Source organism: Uloborus diversus, chromosome 4 (assembly GCF_026930045.1).
Source record: "Uloborus diversus isolate 005 chromosome 4, Udiv.v.3.1, whole genome shotgun sequence".
Lineage (NCBI taxonomy): Eukaryota > Metazoa > Arthropoda > Arachnida > Araneae > Uloboridae > Uloborus > Uloborus diversus.
In genome coordinates, this window is record NC_072734.1 from 134,135,326 (window position 1) to 134,156,637 (window position 21,312).

At 33.7% G+C, this 21,312-nt stretch overlaps 1 protein-coding gene across 1 annotated transcript; it reads right to left on the minus strand.

Annotated features, from left to right (window-relative positions):
- Positions 1-837: 837 nt before the first annotated feature.
- Positions 838-13,274, minus strand: LOC129220310 (mitochondrial ubiquitin ligase activator of nfkb 1-like). Its single transcript, XM_054854708.1, has 4 exons — positions 12,928-13,274; positions 9,459-9,664; positions 6,196-7,014; positions 838-3,895 (listed from the first exon to the last, which is right to left on the minus strand). The coding sequence occupies exons 1-3, from the start codon at positions 13,039-13,041 to the stop codon at positions 6,273-6,275; spliced, it is 1,062 nt and encodes a 353-aa protein (XP_054710683.1). The 5' UTR covers positions 13,042-13,274; the 3' UTR covers positions 838-3,895; positions 6,196-6,272.
- Between the last annotated feature and the right edge of the window lie 8,038 nt (positions 13,275-21,312).

Here is a 21,312-nt window from a genome sequence, read left to right on the forward strand (position 1 = left end):
AAAAACACAAACGGTATGCACTGATAATCACCTCCTTTTTAAAATCGGTTAAAAATTGAGCATTCTTAAGTGTTTTGCGCACTGATGACGTATTTTAGGGGGGGGGAGGTAAGGCAACATTGTTACGAGTAATTTCCGGAGTTCAGGTTTCATTGTCAGTGGTAGAATTTAATAATTTATTGTGTAATCACTTTCATTTGAACTTTTATTTATTTCATCTTGTTTACTACCCAGATTTTGGAACAAAATTTTGAGTTTTTTTCACAACTTAGGTTTTATCATTACTACACAGCAAAGGCAACGGTAATGACATACTATACTTAAGCATGGGCGCCCACATGCAAAGTTGCAAGGGGAGGGGCTCAAATATTTCCCCGTGGTTTAGCTGGATATTTTCCCCGTGGAAACTGATTTTAGGACAGATTAGAGTCATTAAAATTTGACATTTTTAATAACTTATTCATTATAGGCTGGAGAAGAAATGTTTTTACATTTTTGCAAAGAAAAAAGTACTAAAAGCAAGGAAGTTTTAATTTCAAGGGGGGGGGGAGGGAGCTCGAGCCCCCTCCTTACATGGGCGTCCTTTTACTTAATAACAATGCATCAAAAATTCAATGTTTTGGGGGGGGGGGATATGTAAGACCACCATCACACTGGGAGGTGTTATTGTGCTTTCGAACGGAAGGCCTATAAAAACATGTTTTATAATTACTATTACGAATTAATAGGGGCCGGAGGAGGTGGGGGGAGCTCCAGCGAAATTATAGGATAAAATGTTACGTATTGATGTCAACCCCGTCAGAAATCAATAAAAATAAATTACTTTTACTACATTGCTTAAAAGTAGTTTATTTACAAACCTTATTTGAAAATAATACAATAAATCAAAGATAAAGAAACCAAAAACCATACAATAACCATACCTTAATTGCAATATTTGTACAGGGTATTTCAAAAAGAATGATTCGATTTTATTTTGAATCGTACAATTTTTTAATACGAACATACAAAGTAATGAGAAAAAAATGCTCACAAAACACTGACGTTTTGTCAAGTAAATGTTCTACGTATCCACCATCGGCAGCACCTAAAAGATCAAAAGACGATTGCTGAATTCGCCTGACACATTCTACAAGTACAAAGCTTTGATGGATGTCCACTGCAACAACGATTAATTACCCAAATGATTTTTTTTTTTGGGGGGGGGGGAGGCTACGTGAAGTAATATGTTCATGTACCTCCGTGTCTATATAGCAACACTTGAATAAATTTCTGAAATCCTGTTCTTAATTAGAAAACAAGTCGTGACAAGAGCAAGCGAACTGCTTCAGGCATTTTTCTTTATCTTTATCAACATCCTGCCACGTGCACTTGGACATTGTCGGCCCTCTTAGATTCCCTTCAGTAATTACTGTATGCTGATGTGTACTGAACATTACTCCAAAGTTCAGTTAGTGGCCATATGTGTTTCTTGTGGAAAACCGGACTACTGTAGTTAAAACATTCCCCTCGGTCAGGGTTTCCACATCGTGGTACAAATCTACTAAATCAGCTTTGTGATACTCTCAGCAAATTTCTAGACATTCATGAGATTTGCATCACTAGTTGTGAACCTCATGCCAATGGGTTCATTGATAACTTTCATCGTCAGCTAAAGAGCTCGTACTAGTAACTGGTCGGATTCCTTACCACTCGTCATGTTCAGAATTTGCTCTGGTATAAATATCTTGATGTATTAATTACCCTCTGATTGCATATCGTATATGGTCATTCTCTTGCATTACCAGAAATATTTCATGATTTTTATCTGACTTATCAGATGGTTATGCATTCATATAACATCCAGTTCACTGCATGAATAGCACATTTGCTAGTTTAACCTGAGTTGAAATGAATTTATTGTTTAAATTATCTATCTAATTTCCAGCATACTTTAATATCGCACTTGTAAAAAAATATTTATCTATATATATAAAGGTGACGGTGTTTCTTTGCTTGTACCCGATGGCCAGAAGCCCCCATAGCACCTACAGCCCCGAAACTTGGCACAAAATTCAAACGTACCCCGGGGGTCTGCACCTCGAAGCCCGAATTCTAAATTTCAAATTAGCTTTTTTCTAAATTAATTTAGCTAAAAATTTACATGTTTCGCCAAATTGGTAGTTGAAAAAAATCCCCCCATCCCCTAACATTATAAATCGTTGGAAAGGGTTTTTTTTTTCTGAACAAGAGAGTGATTGTTCCATTTCTCTCACTTAATTAGAACCGGAGATATAAGCAATTTTAATTAAGCCAATTTTCAAAGCTTCTCTTTCGAGAAAAAAACTATAACACTACGTCCACTTTCCAGACAATTTTCAACTAAAACACTAGGTCCATTTTCCAGACAATTTTTCAATACTTTCTTTTTAAACATTTTGAAGGAAGTTGCCTTTATTGCTTATGAATATTTTGGGGATATTTTGATAATTGGGAATCTAGCGCGGTCGTCTCGTTTTCGGAGTAAATAATTTTGTTTTGGTAACTCTGCAGATTTATAGTAACCCTATGTTAATGGATGTTTTCGGCCTCTTTGTTTAGATTTGCAAAGAAAAATACCCCCCATGCGAAATATCCCCATGAAATGATCCGAGCTAATCGAAAGATTAAGAGACTCATGAAATCAGTGACGAACTCAACCTCAGTAAAGGAGTTCACACTATCACCCACAAAGATCATCCTAGGAAACCCAGAAGACCCTAAATAAATTTTCCGTTGGGAAGCTTTACAGCACCCCCGTCTAGTCTGAACTTGTCAACCTGTGACTTCCATATCTTCGGGCCACTTAAGTGAGCATTAGAGGGGAAACGTTTACATTCGGACGATGAAGTGAAGGAAGCCGTGCTGGACTTCCTGAGGAATCAGCCCTGATCTTTCTAAAGCGAAGGCATCGACCTGCTGCTGCAACGCTGGGACCTGTGCCTCAACGCCCATGACGATTTCTTTTGATTTACATTAAAAGTATTATTTTTATTCAACTTATCACTTTTCATTTGGGCAACCCTTATATTTATGACCTATAATACAGGATATTAAAAGCAGTGTAATTCATCACTGCCAGCAGCTTGCAAAAAAACGTCGACGATATTGTTTTGATGTCATACATGCAACTGCAGGTGGACATTACACAAAGCATTTACAATGCCACTAATGAATTTTTATATAAAAAAAAAGTTCGACCGGAAACAAATGACACACTTGTCAATCATTTGAGAAAACAAGCCCATTCCTTAAAATAGGAGAGATGAAAGAAAGGATATTTGGGAGTGTTTATAGAAATTTTGGCAATGGGGGGGGGGATTAAAAAAAAACGTACTCCTAGTATATTTTCATTGTGTGATTATTTCGACCTGAAAGGTTAAGTTGCAGCAATAGCTGCATTGAGTAGGCGAAAAATTAAAACTGACAAGCTTTATATTCTTTTATCGTAACCCTACTCTCAATATATTTCAATGGAAATTATTATAGGTGGCATTGTTATCTCTGACCAATGGCTGCTGAAAGAAAAGTAACAACAAGGTTACCACCCACTTACATAGGATGTAACTTGTCCAATGAGACATCTCCCATGATCGCACAAAATTTAAGTGTTTAGCCTCTTTAGTTAATTTCTTAAATTCCAAGGTGACGTATTCAAGCTCTAGAACCAATGATGCACTTGCAAATTCTGTTACAACTTTCCCCTCCGTATCGCTCCTGCACGAAAATGAATAGTTCTGAAACAAGGTGGAGCCAAGGGTCAACTTTTTGCGGTCAGACTTAAATACTTGTTGAGTTTTTTTTAAAGGAGTTAAACTGCTTTTGTACGTTTCCATTAAAATTTATCACCGTTAAAAATCAGTTTTTTTAATACACCCTGTTATAGTGCCTAGAAAGAATAGTGTGCCGATTGGCGCTTTTTCCCCTTCGATTCTTGAAGACAAAATGTATGAAAACCGCTAGAGGGCAGTGCGGTCGAGGTGTACGTTCAATTTTGCGGTGTTTACATTAGTAGACGCGGGATTTTGTTACAATTTAGTTCCGCGTTTCTCTTTTTTACCTTTATTTCTTGAATATTTCATGAAACAGCGTTTAAGGCTTTTAATGGAGGCATCAAAGTTTAATATTAGAAGAAGTAAAGCTTCATCTTGTTTCGTACCAGGGTGCAAAAGTGGATACAAAACATGCAAAGAAAAAGTTTCGCTTTTTAAAGCTCCAGCAGATGAAGAAAAACTAAAGAAGTGGAACTCGTTAATTCCCAGGTTAGATAAAGTTTTTGATAAATATTGCTCATTTTGTGCTCTGCATTTCGAAAAACATTTTATTGAAACGTATAATGAGCATATTATAAATGGTGAGGAAGTTTTGATTCCCCGGGGAAAACTTTTTTTAAAAGACGAGGCAATTACGACAATTTTCCCAAATCTGCCAACATACTTTACTAAAAAAATGCCAAAGCAAAGGTCCATCAGGAATTATGCAGTTAAGAAAAATGCTCCCTGTTTGAAAAAAATAAAACTTGATCTTTCCGCGGATGAAACTGAAATAACCACATATAAATCTATTATAGATGAAATTGTTCATACTAATTTTCCTAACGAATGTTGGGTTTGTATGAAATTTAAAAAATCTCCAAATATTGTAGTTTTTGTATATAATGAAAATTATGTGGAAAATAATATTGACGATAAAAAGATCATTATTGAAGTAGAAGAAAATTTACAAATCAATGCTACTATTGTGGTCAAAGGTGTAAAAGTAGATTATCCTATTCTTCGACTCAGACTGAGAAGCCCTGATAATTTTAATTAGCTTCAAGAATTTAGAAGCAGTTTTATTTTGTAACTAGCGGTACCCGCATGACTTTGTCCGAAGGAGAAAATTAAAAGGTCATTTGATTAGCCTGTATATTTACAATAATGGATGATGAATTTCTCGCCAATTGGCTATGTTCATTCGCTCTTCCCATGTTACGATTCCACGTCAGGATAATTTCGTAATTTACTCGTCCATCTTATGATAATTCTGCTTCAGAAACTGTTTTTAAAATTTAAAAATGAAAAAAGAACAAAATCGAATTTTCGAAAATTCGCTTCGAGGTGCACACCCCTATGCTACAAACTAACTTTGTACTAAATTTCATGAAAATCGGCCGAACGGTATAGGCGCTGTGCGCGTCACAGGGATCCAGACAGAATTCCGGACAGAAATCCAGACAGAGAGATTCGGCTTTATTATTAGTAGAGAAATAAGAGACGCGCTGTTATTGAATACTTAGGGGCCATTCATTAATTACGTAAGGATGATTTTGGCAATTTTTGACCCTCCCTCCCCCATGTAAGGGTACGTAAGAATTTTCACCCCCCCCCCCCCCCCCATTCTTATGTAAGATTCCATTTCGTTTTTCAAAATGATAAAATAACAAATCTTGAATCGTTACATCACTGGAATTGTTATTAAATTCACATTATTAAATTAAACCTTTTGCGTAAAGAAATAGTTACTGAAAAGAATCTAAACTGAATGTTTTTTCGACTTTTTTTTTTTTTTGATGTAATATTAATTACAAATAAAACATGCCGTACGCAATGCGATTCCTTTATTATATTTTACACTACAAATTCTTTGTAAAACAAATAAAAAAACATCTTATCCTAACACGTTTCTTACCTTCCAGACGACCTTCCATGGAACATAATCTCTGCCAAATCACTTGACCGCGCAATGTCTAATGTGAAATATATCGACTTGGAAAATATTATGTAAGAATGAGTTTGACCCTCCCCCCAAGTAAGGGTACGTAGAGGCTTTTCCAACCCCCCTCCCCCTTGAGACCCTTACGTATTTAATGAATGGGCCCTTATAGTCTACTATTTTCATTGAAGTAAGGTAGTTTTATAATAAGGTAATAAGGTAATTTTATATGCTTCAAAAAATAAACGAACACCCATGTAACAATTAGCACTTATTACAGAATTTGTCTTTTGCGCAGAAATAAGTTTAATCCGAAAAACGGGGTTTTTAAACTGCGAAATCAGCATGCAATCGCTGATTTAAAACGAGTCTGATTGAGGAGCATAACGTACTACTCGAGTGCAGCGCCACCTGGATTTTCCTCAGATCTGACCTCACTTTTTCCCCGCCGATCGGCACACTACTCTTTCTAGGCACTATAACCCTGTGTTACGGACATTTTTGAAGCATCAAATGCTAAGAATTAAATTTTTAAAAATCTTTTCCACTGGCATGGCCATTTACGGTAAATAAACAGGAGCAAGGTGATCAATTACTTCTCTGCATATGGGGCATAAATTGCTTGAAAATTCAGTCATACGTTCTGAGCAATCAATACATAAGCATGCATGCCCACACGTAAGTATAACTACTTCTACAGGCTTTGACAAACATATCACACATTTCGGCATGTGCTCTGAAGTCGCTAAATCTTCAGACATTTCTTCTCGTCTCTTTTTCTTCGCTTCTTCCAACATTTTTCGATACGCTGCAGCATCTCGCCTACGCTTGAACTCTGAGCCCGCCTTCTTGGCCACATAAATGAAAGAAAAAAAACTAATGATTCCAAGAAAATAGGTAAAAACCTTCAACGCTTTTGTAGTGCCATTTACTTTTGCGATCAAAGATTCAAAAGTGGAGGGCGTTAGAAAATATGTACCAACATCTGGAGGTTTTATTTTCAGTGCATCGTCCTCGATCACCAGTTGACCGACAGCTGTCAAATTGGTGTCCTCAATGAGGACACGTTCGATATTCTGAATCCCCACCGTTCTTTCTCCGCGAAAGAAGTCGACGAGTGCTTCACCAAAAGTTTCCTGGTGAGAAGTGAATTCATTGTAAATGACTGGGATATCTAGTTCTTCAGCTACAAGCGGATCTATCACTTCAACACACACTTGCTTCCTAAATAATCCGCTTCTTCCACTTAAAGCAAAAGGAACACTTGTCATTGATTGTTGGATAGTATTATTGGTTGAGCTCCTGCAACAGAATTCTATGAATTAATTAATGATTAAGAATATATCTCTTCCAACGCTTATATCTGTTTACAATACAATCAAAATAATAATAACCAATGAATAATCTGCACATTTATAAAACTTAGGAAGTTCAGAAACATTGATGCAGGTTGGATTATCCAGTCTTTTCAATTTTCATTTTAATTTAATTTAATTTTTTTTAAACTGTGATCATTTACTGAATGTAGAAAAATACACCCATTTAAGCTTTGCTAGTGCCAGTAGCGGATACAGGGGGGGGGGTCATGCCAACCCCTTTAACTGCGGGGGAAATTTTGAATGTTTATTTGAAAAAATATTTTAAAATGTCGAAGCCATGAGAAAAAGTATATATATTTTTGAATTCAATGTTTTTGGGCATTACATGAAGTGGTGGATACAAAAAAAGGAGGGGAAGCGGGGTCATTTGAGTCATTAATCCCCCCCCCCCTCCACTCTGTGACAACACTTTTTAATCTGTTATAAAGTTGATTGCATTTCAGTAGTGAAAATGACTCCTTGAAAAAGAAAGAAAAGAAAACCTGACCGAAACCACAAGAGAGAGTAAATAATTTTTTTATTCTTTTTTTTTGGGGGGGGGGGGGCATTACATGTCACTTTTTTTTATGTAGGAGGTAAATTAGCTCTGCTTGAGACAATCTCTTCTTTGCGGCAGCTGTCTTCAAGCGCCAATATAACGAAAAGAAGTGTCTGCCATTCGATCGCTTTTTATAGAACAAATTTAATCGCCGATAGCTATTATAATGTGTCAATATTTTTATGTAAAGTCTCTGTAGATTATTCCTTTCTGTTGTGATTTTTACATAGTTTTGTTTTTGTTTGTGCAGAGTTTATTTTTAAATGAGCTGTAAATAGTTAGTTTAAATCAGTGTTTAGGACTTACTGTCGGGCTGGAAATGTAAAATTTTAGTATCGTGTTTGCCCGAATACCTCGTTACACGAGGGTTTCCGTAATTAGCCCATCGTATTAGATGGAAACAGTGCTGAAAAAAGCTGCCTTTGTTAGAAAAAGGACTACCCATAACCAAAATAATGAAACATTTGGGTGACAAAACATTGTTGTCTTTTTTGAAAAGTTGAAAAAACTGATGAACCCAAAACCAATGGAAACATATCCGGAGTTCTTGTATCAGACTCTGAGACTCCAACATATTCATTCACCTTCATTTTTTGACAATTGAAAAGAATCGGTGAATATTCATCAATGTCCTAATTATATTCATAAAATATTTAATTTTAAAGAAGATTTTAGCCGCATTTTTTTTACGATTATTTAGTAAAGTTTATTGTATTTTTCTGCACATAAGATGGATGTGTGTCCTGTGTCAAGTATTACGCTAATGTTTAATCAATATCTATATGTATCATGTTCATAAAATATTTATTGTTTATTAGATTTTAGTAATATTTATTTATTGTATTGTGTTGGCTGGTGTGAATACTGGTCTCAACAGGTTATAATACAACTTAACTAGGTCATTTTAATGTATCGAATTATTATTAATTAAGTTTAATTAATAATAATTTAAGTATTTAATTTATAATGATTAAAATTAATTAAATTTTCAACCAACTAATGGCCAATTTTGTGCTTTTGTTGACACCTACAGAAACCTAAGTTCAAGAAAATTGTCATAGGTAAGACTTTTTATTTCTTTCTTCTTTTTCCTTTCCACAGTATCAAAATTACAAAATCACCGAAACCAGACTAGTTGCAACCTAATTTGTACAACTGCAGTCCTTAAGCGGAATTGATTAATAGTTCAATAAAAATCTACGTTGATGGACTTATTATTAAATATTTAGAGGAGCATGCTGATACAACACTCTTTGACAAGATGCTGTTGAAAAAATTTCAATTAAAAATTAAGAAGACTTTCAAATTGAAAAAACCGAGCTAACTACTAACCGAGTTTTTGTAACCCGGTTAATAGTAACCGACTACTACTTACCAAGTTTTTTTGTAAAAAATTAGGATATGTAGTAATATTATATTCATTAAATGTTTTTTAAACATATGTTTGTGCATTGCTCATTTTTAGGTTTTTACATATATTTTTTACATTCAATGTTATCGTTTTGGCTATGATTAAAATGTATGTGTGAGTTTATTCATATTTTTTTGCCATTGTATACAATAGTATCATTTTTACCTATTATTTGGGTTATTCGCAGTTTTCGCTTATCTGCGATTATCGTGCCACCCTATTCCGAGGATAATCATCAGTTTACAGTAACGATAAAGTCCAATGACATGTTATAAGTGATGTTAAGAAATCAAATAATGCAGGTCCAACTGTCCTGTCCCAAAAAATTTGCACCTCACCCAAACAAGTAATTTGGCGAACAATTGCTTATAAATTGGGAAAATGATGAAGCCTTAATGCACAATGATTTGAAACATACCATACTCTTAGAAAAGGGATCCATCTGACTTTATTTTCTTGTATGATATTCTCTCGTATGACACCACGAATGTGGGAGAAGTGTTGACTTTTCAAAGGTGTGGCAAGTGCTTTGATGTTACCAGTAATTACAGCATATGGAATAACTCCTCCTTTATTTTGCACATTCTCCTTCAAATTGGGACTGAGTTCAAAACATTGAGCCTCCTAATTATAAAAAGTTTATAAAAATTAATTATAATACTAATAACAATAATAATAATAGCAGATGTTTTCTCATCATGACATTGAACTCATTTTACATTAAAACATATTTAAACTTAAAATCCAAACAATAGAATTCCAAATTTACAACATGAATGCTTGGGTTTATCAATTGATCTATTTCAAAAAAATCTAATGAGGCTCTTCTGCCTTTATACAGAAGTCTGGTAAGACCTCATTTGAAGTATGCTGTTCAGTTTTGGTCTTCTTATCTCAAGTTTCTTTTTGAAAAGGGTTCAAAGAAGGGCTACCAGGCCAGCAAAGTGACTTTCAGGTTTAAATTATGATGGCTCAGTCTTAATATGTATAGTCTGGAGCGAAGGAGAGTCAGGGGAGACATGATTCAGTTGTTTAAATTTTAACAATGAAAGATGTTAATGGCTTAAATTTTTGCATGGAAAGCAGGACGAGGGGTCATTGTTTTGAGCTATTCAAATCACAGGCTAATCTGGAAATTAGGAAAAATTATTCCTTTAAGGGTTGTGGGAACATGGAACAGTTTACTGGAAGCGGCTGTAATAAGTAAGGGGGTAGATAGCTCTAAGAGGGCCATTGATCTTCATTGCAGACTCAAAAACATATTAGGACCACCCTAGCTGTGCCCACAACCTACTGCTGGCGGTCACATTTGTGTTATTTGTATGTGAATATTTACCAATTCGCAACTCCCGAGCTCGAACACTCTACCTTGCGGTAATTAACAATACTACCAAAAAAAGGTAAAACAATCCATTCCATGTGTTTTCTTTGTGGTAAATTACAGACTTCTGACAGTTTGTGGTGCAATAGAATTTCAAACGAATAGACAAGAAAGCTTCCTATGAACAGAATAAAAAATGAATGTCAGTCACCAAATTATAAGTTACAGCATTTGTTTGTTTTACCTTTTTCATCCGCCATTAGACAGTGGCTGCAGCACACCCTATAGTTAATTGCAGTTGCGAACAGATGAAAAAAACATATCAATATCGATTAACCAAACATCAATGTGTTATATGCCAAAACTAGGATGGTTCTAATAGTAACTGAAGAAATCAATGTATTAAGGCAGAATATGTAATGAAAATTACTCGCTGAAACTGTTACTTAATTATTTTTCCCATTTGAAGTGATATTAATGTCAGAGAAAACACATTGATGTTAAATTTAAATTTTGTTGTTTCTCAATTTTTCTTAAATCTTATGACAAATCACATTAGTTTTACTGTGTACTACAAAACAAACTCATTTGAATATTACAGATTCATTTAAATACGCAGAAAAAAATTCCAAAGCTCAAGTAATAACAAATTATATATAAATTTAGTGTATTACTGCTTAACATTCAGTATGTGCCGCCTGAAAAAAAGTATGGCAGAAGTCATGTAGCGAATTTCTTATTAGCATTATCTAGCTTTCAGCCATAATTTTGTTATTTGTGGCACTCTTTTTGGTTTGTGGTCATTTTCCCGGAATAATTGAAAACTGCAGGAATACTTAAATTGTCCTTTCTGGCCCAGAAAAGTGATTTTGTCCTTTTGAGTGCCATTACGAAAAGTGCTTAGTGTTTTTAAAAAAATTCTGGAATTTATAATGCATTATTATTGTATATTGTAATCTGAAGCACTACCAAATTTAGCATGTAGTTGTGTTAACGCCAGTATCAAATTTCTTCATTATATAGAAAAATTAGAGGGGGGCACCATAACAGTTTCGTGTAAAGTGCCTTCAAAAATCATAGTGTGGCCCTTGCTCCAAATGATTTGAAGCATACATTGGAACTGATGTGATATACCCCACCCTTGGCGACTTTTTCCTGTTGGCGCCAAGAAAGCGTCGCCAAGAAAATGATGTATGACGACATATGTCATACATCATTCTTAGCGATGCTTTTTTAGCGCCAACAGGAAAAAATCAGATAAAAAAACATGATCAAAGCACTTCAGAACACAATATATATAAAAACAACATAAAAGCACAACAAAAAACATCACGAATATATGCTTCAAAAATGTACAGGGCCGGGGTTTTTTGTAAACATATTAAAATACAATGAAATAAATTATTGTATTAATTACAAGCCGAAATTAATGCATTAATTTTTTTTTCATCATTTCTCCTGGATACGAGCCCTCGGTCTCATAGTACTTTCGTAATGAGACCTCGGCTCGCCAGGACCTCGCTCCGCTCGGTCCGTTATTTCTCCGACTGTTAATATACATTACAGTCGGAGTATGGTCACAGTTATGTATATTTTCATGGAGACACCCAAGGGTGGCTCCTTCCGTTCAGTGTACAATAATGACACAGTTTTAAGTGTGAAATATGCACCATTATTGTGCAGATTTATTAATAAAATTCAGCATATTTAAGAGTACAACCGAAAGAACTTTCAATTGTTAACATAAAATTCAGTACCTAAAGGAGGCACGTTAATAGTATGTCTAAATAATTCGTGGCATCGATAAGAATTAACTTTTAGAACAAAATAACCGTACTATTTCTGTAAAATTAATTTACATACAGTAAAAATAAAGTTAAAAACTACAAGAACCCCTCAAGGATTTGTAAAAACAAAGAATTTTGGAAGTGAGAGGTTTTTTTTGAATTCTAAAATAAAGAACTTACCTTTTTATATGGTATAAAATATTCACACTCAGTCTAAAACAATACATCATATGACAATGGCACGTTACAGATACACACCATGTTGGAGTTAACTTTTAATTAACCTTCAAGTTTGAAGAAACTGGCATTTTCTAATGTTTTTACTTCAAAACACAACTACTGATTTTAAACTAACACAAAATAAGCATTCCTGTAAGGTATATTGCACGAAACAACACCACGTATCTCTCCTGCGTGAAACCCAAACAACCCAAGTAAACAAGTTTGAACAGATCTGTAAGATTGCCTTCGGGTTGCTAAACACAGGTTAGTTTGGCCAGGGATGCCATGCATAAAAAATTATCGCCTCATTGGCGAGAAAAATATTTTAATTTTGTGCAAAAAAATCGAATGTCGCCAAATGGGGGGGGGGGGGGTATATCACATCTGTACCGCATACATTTATATTTTTAACTGTTCAGGCCTTAAATTAAAAATAAAATCGTGCAAAAAGAAAACTTAAATATTATGTAAACAACATCAAATTCGTTCTTCACATTGCCATAAATATTTCCCTCTTTCTGACCATTGATATTTTAAAACGAAGTGGAAATACTTACTGTCAACGATTGTAAGCACTCGGATTTACTTTTATATAATCTATAAAAGAATGAAAATATCGCAACTTCTGCAGCTAAAACAGTAACTTCCATAATAGTGTTTTCCATATCCATTCTAGAAACGAAGTGTTTTTAAGAATGACAAACCAATAAGATTTTATCTTTTTTTTTCAATGGAAGCTTTCATTGAAACATGTGATTTCTAGTTTGTTGTCATAACTGAATTACTTATTTCTATGAATGATTTATCATACTGTTATTCACAACCAGTGTTCACGTTTACTATTTGGTTTTAAATCGCTAAACGCAAAACATGACCCAACAGCATGAAACGAGTAAACAACTTCAACGGTTGTAGTTAGTGATTATTTTTTGCCCTGCTCGCTGTTTTGGCTAAGGACGTTGTTAAACTGCCTTCACGAACAATAGAAAGATATCTCGCCAGGTCTCTATTTGGCGTGGTTTATCGCGCACTTGGCAACTAAATTGTTTCTCTGAAAAATGAAAAATTTTCTTCTGAACTGCCGTTGCCAAAATATTTTCAAATAAGGTAAATTCTTATGAACTGTAAAGGCAAAGCTAGATTTACAAATACAAACTCTCATTTCGTTTATATGCGTGTGCAAATGGAAATTAATACATGTACCAACGTTATTTCTTCCTTAAAATGTACTTGCTAAGTTTTAATCAGGGCCAAAAGCCAAGTGATCGTGCTTTCCTGTGTGTGGGGCAGGAGGACGTGGATTAGATTCCCATCAGTCAAGGCCACGTCAGCTAGAAGCCCCAGAAACTAGGGTTCCGTCCATTGAGGGGGCCCGTCTGAGAATCAAAGCAATGTAAATTTTATAAGTTTTAACGGAGACCCAGCAATCATTTTCGGAATTATTTTATGACGATTCTCATATTCGTATTTTATCATTCGATAAAACTGAAACTTCATTCAGCATAATGAGAATGTTCCGGCTTCCGAAAATTTTAGTTCAAAATGTGTGATCTAATATCTATTCCCCCCCCCCCCCCTTGAGAAATAGATAATTTTTAATTCAAATTTGTGTATGATCAAGCTCGTCATTTCGAAGTCTTCATGGGAGGGGGGGGGGGGCAAAGGGTTTGTGTTCAATACGTTTCATAGGGGAAAAACAAAATACTTATAAAAATGCCTAATTTTATGATGTTTCTAAAATCTAGACACGTCTCGAACAAGGGCGCCCATATAGGGAGCTTGAGCCCCCCTCCCCTTAGAAATTAGAACTTCCTTGTTTTTAATACTTTTTCTTTGCAAAAATGTAAAAACATTTCTTCTCCAGCCATTAATGAATAAGTAATTAAAAATGTCAAATTTTAATGACTCTAATCTGTCCTGAAATCCGCTTCTATGGGGAAAATATCCTGCTAAAACATGGTTAAAATATCTGAGCCCCCTTACAATTTTGCATTTGGGCACCCATGCCCTCCAGTCACCTAAATGACGGGTCTGTGTATAGCATTTTAAACATGTCACATCCCCTCCTCGGTTATGACCAAAGACAACCTAAAATTTAGTTTTAAAATTTCCAATTTTGGAAAGTTTCCAAGGCGGGAGGGGTTTTGTAGTTGCAATGAAAATGTATAAATATATGTATAATTTTTCGCTAAATATTTTCCCAAATCCAGTCGTGTTGCAGTGGAGAGAGGAGAGCAGCAGAAGCAGCGAAGCCCCCCCCCCCTCTCTCATATGTGCCTGCATTTACCGATTCCCCCCAGGTATTTTTAGACGAGCGTAATGCGCTCTGCTCTAAAATTTTGGCAATTTGAAGTCCATTTCTGAGTTTTACACAATTTCTGTCTCCCATTTATTAAAACCCTCTTCCAACATCAGCCTATTTGTAGGGCAGGATTTGCAAATTTATCAACGTTCTCAAAAAAAGATGAAAAAAATCGAGGGAAAGTGAAAAATGACAAAAAAAAAATCGTGGATCGGCGGAAGAATTTCGTTTGCTTTTCTAAATCCCGAATTTTTACCACAATTGTGATTGTAATTATCTAAAATTAAAATAAAACTGATTATAAATGCCCAATTATGTCTTCCTTCACGAAGGTTTTTTTACATTATAATTTTTAAAAAAATTGTGGTAAATCTGAGATAAGGCACACTTATAAATCTTGTAGAAGGAGGGTGCGCACCTGAGCCGATGCGCGCCATCACTGTGTCAATGTCTTTACAGTGGTTCCCATCCCCTAAATTATCACAAAGATCGCCCCCCTTCCCAAATGAGAAAAATACCCCTCAAAACAGCTCCTCCCCCCATTTAAATGGCGCATTCTGCGCAATGACAGACTAGGTGGGCACTCACTCCTGGTCTATTATGACTATTCATAAGAAGTCATTTAATCATTCTTTAAAAATCACTATATGGATATTCTGAATTCAAGAAAAGAAATAAACCTTAGAGAGAAGAAACTTTTATTTTATTTAAATAACCATTTAAAACCAGCCAAGATGCAATTCAGACTCAGAAAACACAAACATAACCTGGTTTCCAAAAAAAAAACAAAAAAAAAATAGTGAAGCACTTAAAGTGCTGAGTGACCATGATCCTCTTTGACTTTTTATTAAGCCCATTTTAGCCCTCTTACACCATCAGTAGGGGTTCCCATCAAGAAACATAACTTTTCCGTTTCAGAATTGGAAACTTGCGATTGCTTCCCAGTAAGCAATCAACTATTTTGTTAAAATCTATCTCATTTGAAAAAATTTAAACAGTTTTTAGCCTACTTTCCCAGTAAAAGTCAGAAAAAGAAGAAAAAAGCATGAAAGAAGGCTTAATGCATCTTAAAAATATCGTGAAAAACAAAAAAAAGTCAAAAATAAATAAAATAATTAAATAAATATTGAGAAATTAAAAATTGGAAAGTAGGGTATTGAGATGGGGAAAAATGTCTGTCGGTCTGTCTGTCTGTCCCCCCCTAATAACTTTTGAATGAATAGTCCGATTCGAACAAACTTTTTTTTGTTCGAAAGATCTCGGCGAGGACCCCTCATTCCCATGTTTGACTTTTTGATTTGAAGTATTTTTTGTTCAATTTTGAACAGTTCAAAAAAACTTAACATTAGCGCCTACGGGGAAATTCAAAGCAATTCCGAACGTTGAGGCGAATTTGCTTCAAACAAACTTTGTAGGAAAAAGCTTTTGATAAAAAACTTTTATATAAGATATCTTTTTGATTTGAACAATTTTCCGTTCAATTTTGAACAGTTCAAATCCCTTAACATTAGCGCCTACGGGGAAACTGAAAGTCAATGTAGATTCCGTACTTGAAGGCGGATTTACTTCAAACAAACTTTGTTGGAAATAGCTCTTGACGACCTACTCCCGACTCCGAGAATTTAGGGGGACCTGACACCGACTCTGACTCCTGTTCCCGACAATTAATCGGACTCCGACTCCCCGACTTCGACTCTGACTTCGTAGCTTTGGCAAACATTTATACACGGAGGACAAATGACTGACTCCGATTCTTGGATATTCGACTCCGACTCTTTTATCCCAAAATGAGATTGACTCCGACTCCCACTCCGCTGCTGTGGTTTTAACTGTGAAATAATTATTGTTGATATGATTTGTTTTTATTTTCACGCTAAAGTTTTAATTTAGGTATTTAGTTTTCGGTGAATAAACTAGAAAAATATGCGCAGACGATTTTTTTTTTTTTTGACAATGAAAATTATTTCTTTAAGTTGACATTTTATTGTTTTTTTTTATTTTGGTAAATTCGTTTAAAAAATTATTTTTGGCAACAGGGGAAAAAGAAACGATTTTTTTTTATATGATGTATTTATTTTAATGAACTTATTATTATTTTTTCGTTTTGAAAGCTGTTAAAAAAAATTTTAATGGAAAGAAGTGTATTAGCTGCTTTGTTTAAAAGGTGCTGCTATTTTATTTGTTCGTTTTTTTGAAGAAAAGTAAGGAATATTTTATTCCTAGAAATCAGCTTAAAATATTAAAAAAAATATGTTTGAAAAAATTTGCGATTTTAGCTATTTTTGAGAATATTGATCAGGTACTAGAAAGTAGTATGGGTATACGGGAAAGTAGGCTCGTCTAGTTCTAGACGGAACTTCTTGTTTTCCCTTTTATTGGTTAATTAAAAATCCTCTGGAGTTCTGGCTTTCGGCTCTGCCAATGCTCAATTTAATGTAAATGCTGACCCAAGTATAAAAGAGTAAACAAAAAAAAAATTATAAATGGGGTTACTTGAAAACTAAATAACGTCCATGGTACAAAAATCAATCCTCTCTGAAAAATAACAACGTTTAATTAACGTTTCAAGGCTTCTATGGTTTGAGAAACACCGCCCTCCTCCTTTTTTTTTCATCTTATATAATGTAAACATGATTTTATTGAATGCAATAATAGCCCTTTAATTATCTTCCAAAAAATAGTAACATTGTTATGATGTGCACAAATTGCAATGACATTCCTTCAAGAAATATGAATAGTTAAATTAAAAAAAAGTTTTTCATCAGTTGGGCCAACACTATTGTTTTGTAATTACAATCCCTTTTCGAAGGGCAGTTTCACCAGAAAGTAATTATTTTAAGTATTTGATAAAACTGTCAGTTTGTTTGATGAATTAGGTAATGTTATTTAGTTCTTTTTATCAAATTTTGAACAATAGGTAACAAAATAAGAAGGGTTGTTTATTTGGCAATGAGAACATGGTTAAATCCTTAATAACCCTAAGAATTTTTATTAAAGAATACTAATTTGTTAAATGTTAATTCAAATGAATTTGTAATTAATACTTTCAAGACCATTGCTATTTAATATTTGCTGAAATGTTCTACTTAACATTGCTAAAGCAGTTAAGAATATTTTGTCTTCTAAAAAGTGTTTTAATGTTGAGAACATGTAGAGTGAAACTGAATAGTTTAAACAATGTTTTTCAGAAGTAACAAGTTTTTTTTTTCTGTGCAATTTTTAAATGGAAGTGCCATTCTTCCTCAATTTTGAATAAGCTATAACTTTATTGTTTTAACTAAGTTATGCTTTCACAATACATTAAAATCTGAATTTTGTTTCAAATTCTTATTTAGTTTCTATTTTTAAGAGCATTAGTTTTTAGTGTATACTTGCAAACTTTTTTTTATTGCAACTTAGAAAAAGTAAAAACTAGGTTATAAACTCTAACAAAGCATTTATTAGATGCAGGATTATAGTTTCAGTTTTAGTTACTTAATTCAATTTCTTGACTCCAGATATGCTACATAAATACAAAAGGCTGTCCATAAATGATGTCATTTTTCTTAAATAAATATTTGATCCCCTCTCCAGTGTCACACTACATAACAAAAATACCTTTATTTCAAACCATGATATGCAATGACTCTTCTTGTATGTTACCCCCTCCTTTCGCCTTGTCAAATATTCAGAATTAAAACCCCTCTTTCCTCTCAAAGCATGACATCATTTGTAGACGACCCATAAGGGATAAAATGAAAGTAAAGAATAAAAATTCTACCAGTGCAAAAAATTTAGAGGCATATAGGAGGCTACAAGCACAAAACAGACAGCATTACCACACACATCAAGGACAATTTATTCCCAATTGCGTGTCATAGACAATTTAATAAAAGAAGCAAAATATATTCTGAAATTTCAGGGAATAATATGTATTATGTAAAATAATATGATACTTTGAAAGAAAGTAAAATTGCGTGAATACATTTTTAGTTTATCATTATTTATCTGCCTATTTGCAATTGCTGTCCCAGCACACAAAAATTACCATTAAAAACAACAAAAAAGATTTCATTTAAAATACTATATGTTTATTAACAAACTATGGCCCTATTAGGTACTATAAAAACACAAGTAATACAATAATGTTTGCACAAAGCTAAACATTTTTAAAGAAAAATAAACATTTCTTCAAAATTCTTGATGTTATTAATATTGTTATACATTTTATCGAATTGTAAACAAGTATTATACTAACTGATTCTTTTTTTTTTTACTCTTTCATTGTTGATAACTTTTAAATAAAAATTGAAAACCATACGATAATTATAAGACTAATTTCTCCTACTTGCCATTGGCAGAAGTTCACATATTGAAAGTCAACATGTGTACATAAAAATAAAAAAGGAAGTTCATCTAATTAGTAGTAAAAGGTAATATAAAACAACAAATCAAACAAAAGAAGCAATACTAAACAAAGTAATAAGTATGTCCACTGAAAAGCTACAACAGAGGAATTGATGGAGCACACACAAGTACAAATCTCTGTATTATATAACAATTCGGTATTAAAACATGTAAAAAAAACAGCAATTCTTCAAGGTTTCTTCTGCAAAATCGCACCAACAGCAATTGATTGCTAATCAATCCTAAAATGGACATCAGGAAAAGAAAAAAATATAGAAATTAGTTGCACATAAAACATGTATTTTTATCAAAATTATGCAAAAATACATTTTATTAGTAAGCAAACAAAGAGGCTGTCTTGCAAAAAATAATAAATAGCTTAATAATATTTACATATCTTAGAATTAAGAGCTACAAATAAAACAAACTCCAAATAGTTCAAACTTTCTTTCAATTTCCCTAGTTTTGAATTATCAAGAGTAGACTGTGGTAATCTTATACACTTGTGAATATGCATACAAAAGCAAGTTTATCTAATGTAGTGGTAAGCAAACCAAACCAAACAAAAGAAGCAGCTCTAAACAACTAATATGTGTCCACTGAAAAGCCACAACAGAGGAATTGATGGAGTACAACACACCAAATCTCACTGTCATGAAACCATTTGGTATTAACACATGCAGAAGAAACAGCAATTCTTCAAGTCTTCTTCTGAGAAATTGCACCAACAGCACGGTCCTAAAACAAACATCAAGAAAAGAAAAAAATGCAGTCATTATTTGTTTAAAATACATACTTGTATCGAAATAATGTTCAGATACATTTTATAAGTAAGCAATTATACCTGCATACAGAGAGACTCTCTTGCAAGAAACAATGGACAGCTTAATACATACATCTGTTGTAAATTAGAAGAACTACAAAAAAATCAAACTCTTGTTCAAGGTCCCTGAGCTTTAAGTTATCGAGTCAACTATACTACCCTAATATACTTACGAAATGCATATAGAAGGAATGTCATCTAATGCAGAGGTAAGTGAAAATATAACATCAAACCAAATAAAAGAAGCAGCTCTACACAACTACTATGTGTCCACTGAAAAGCCACAACAGAAGAATTGATGAAATACAACACACCAAATCTCACTGTCATGAAACCATTCGGTATTAACACATGCAGAAGAAACAGCAATTCTTCAAACCTTCTTCTGAGAAATTGCACCAACAGCAAGTGATTGCGAAGCACGGTCCTAAAACAAACATAAAGAAAAGAAAAAATGTTGTCATTAGTAGTATAAAATACATATTTGTATTAAAATTATATACATATCCTAGTAAGCAAGCAAACATTCGTGCACACAGATAATCATACCAAAAAACTATAAATATAGTAGAATCTCGAAAATTTGAGGTAATTGGGGCTAACACCACCTCGGATTATTGAAAACTTGGATTATCCAGAAATATTTCCAGATTAAAATTTCAGACTTTTTGATGTCGTAAGGAGCACTTTTACTTCCTCATGTAAAGAGGAACCATTGTCTTCACAAAAAATATTATCACTAAAATTTCAGAATAAATTTCTTTTAATTGCCTTTAAACGAATTTCGAAAAAAAAAAGAAAATTCTGTGTATGTATTTATGTATGCAAATGTGTATGTTACAAGCCTGCATTTTGACAATTACCAAATCCATTTCTATAAGTTTTGTCATTACATCTATATGTGCTTGTATATCTGTCGCATGAGACATTATCGGTTACTTGTAAGGTTTAAGTTATTGAATATACGACTTGTGCAGCGTCAAGTTGTGAAAATTCTTTTTTTTTAGTCCTATCGGGTGTTCCTAAAGGCATGTTTATACATTCTTTGTGGTTAATCAATGTCAGTTTTACGTATCAAGTTATGAGATGCAAATCATCTCTCAATCCATATTTAGCAGTCTGTGAATATTTCGTGGCAGTTCTCTTTTCATACTGTTTACTCATATAGAATACTTTTTACAAATAATGCTAAGCACACAAGCATTTGAATGCACACAGATTCAACCAGCAGAAATCAACGAAAATGACTCTGGCTTCTCAAATCCACAATATCAAAGATGCTACAAAAAAAAAAAAAAAAAAAATGTGGGGCAATCCTAAACTTCCAACTCATAGAATATTTACATTTTACATATCATGTTGGGTTTTTTTTTCTCAACCTTCTCAAATTCTTCATTTTTTGGTGACAACGAAAGTAAATATTCTAAATTG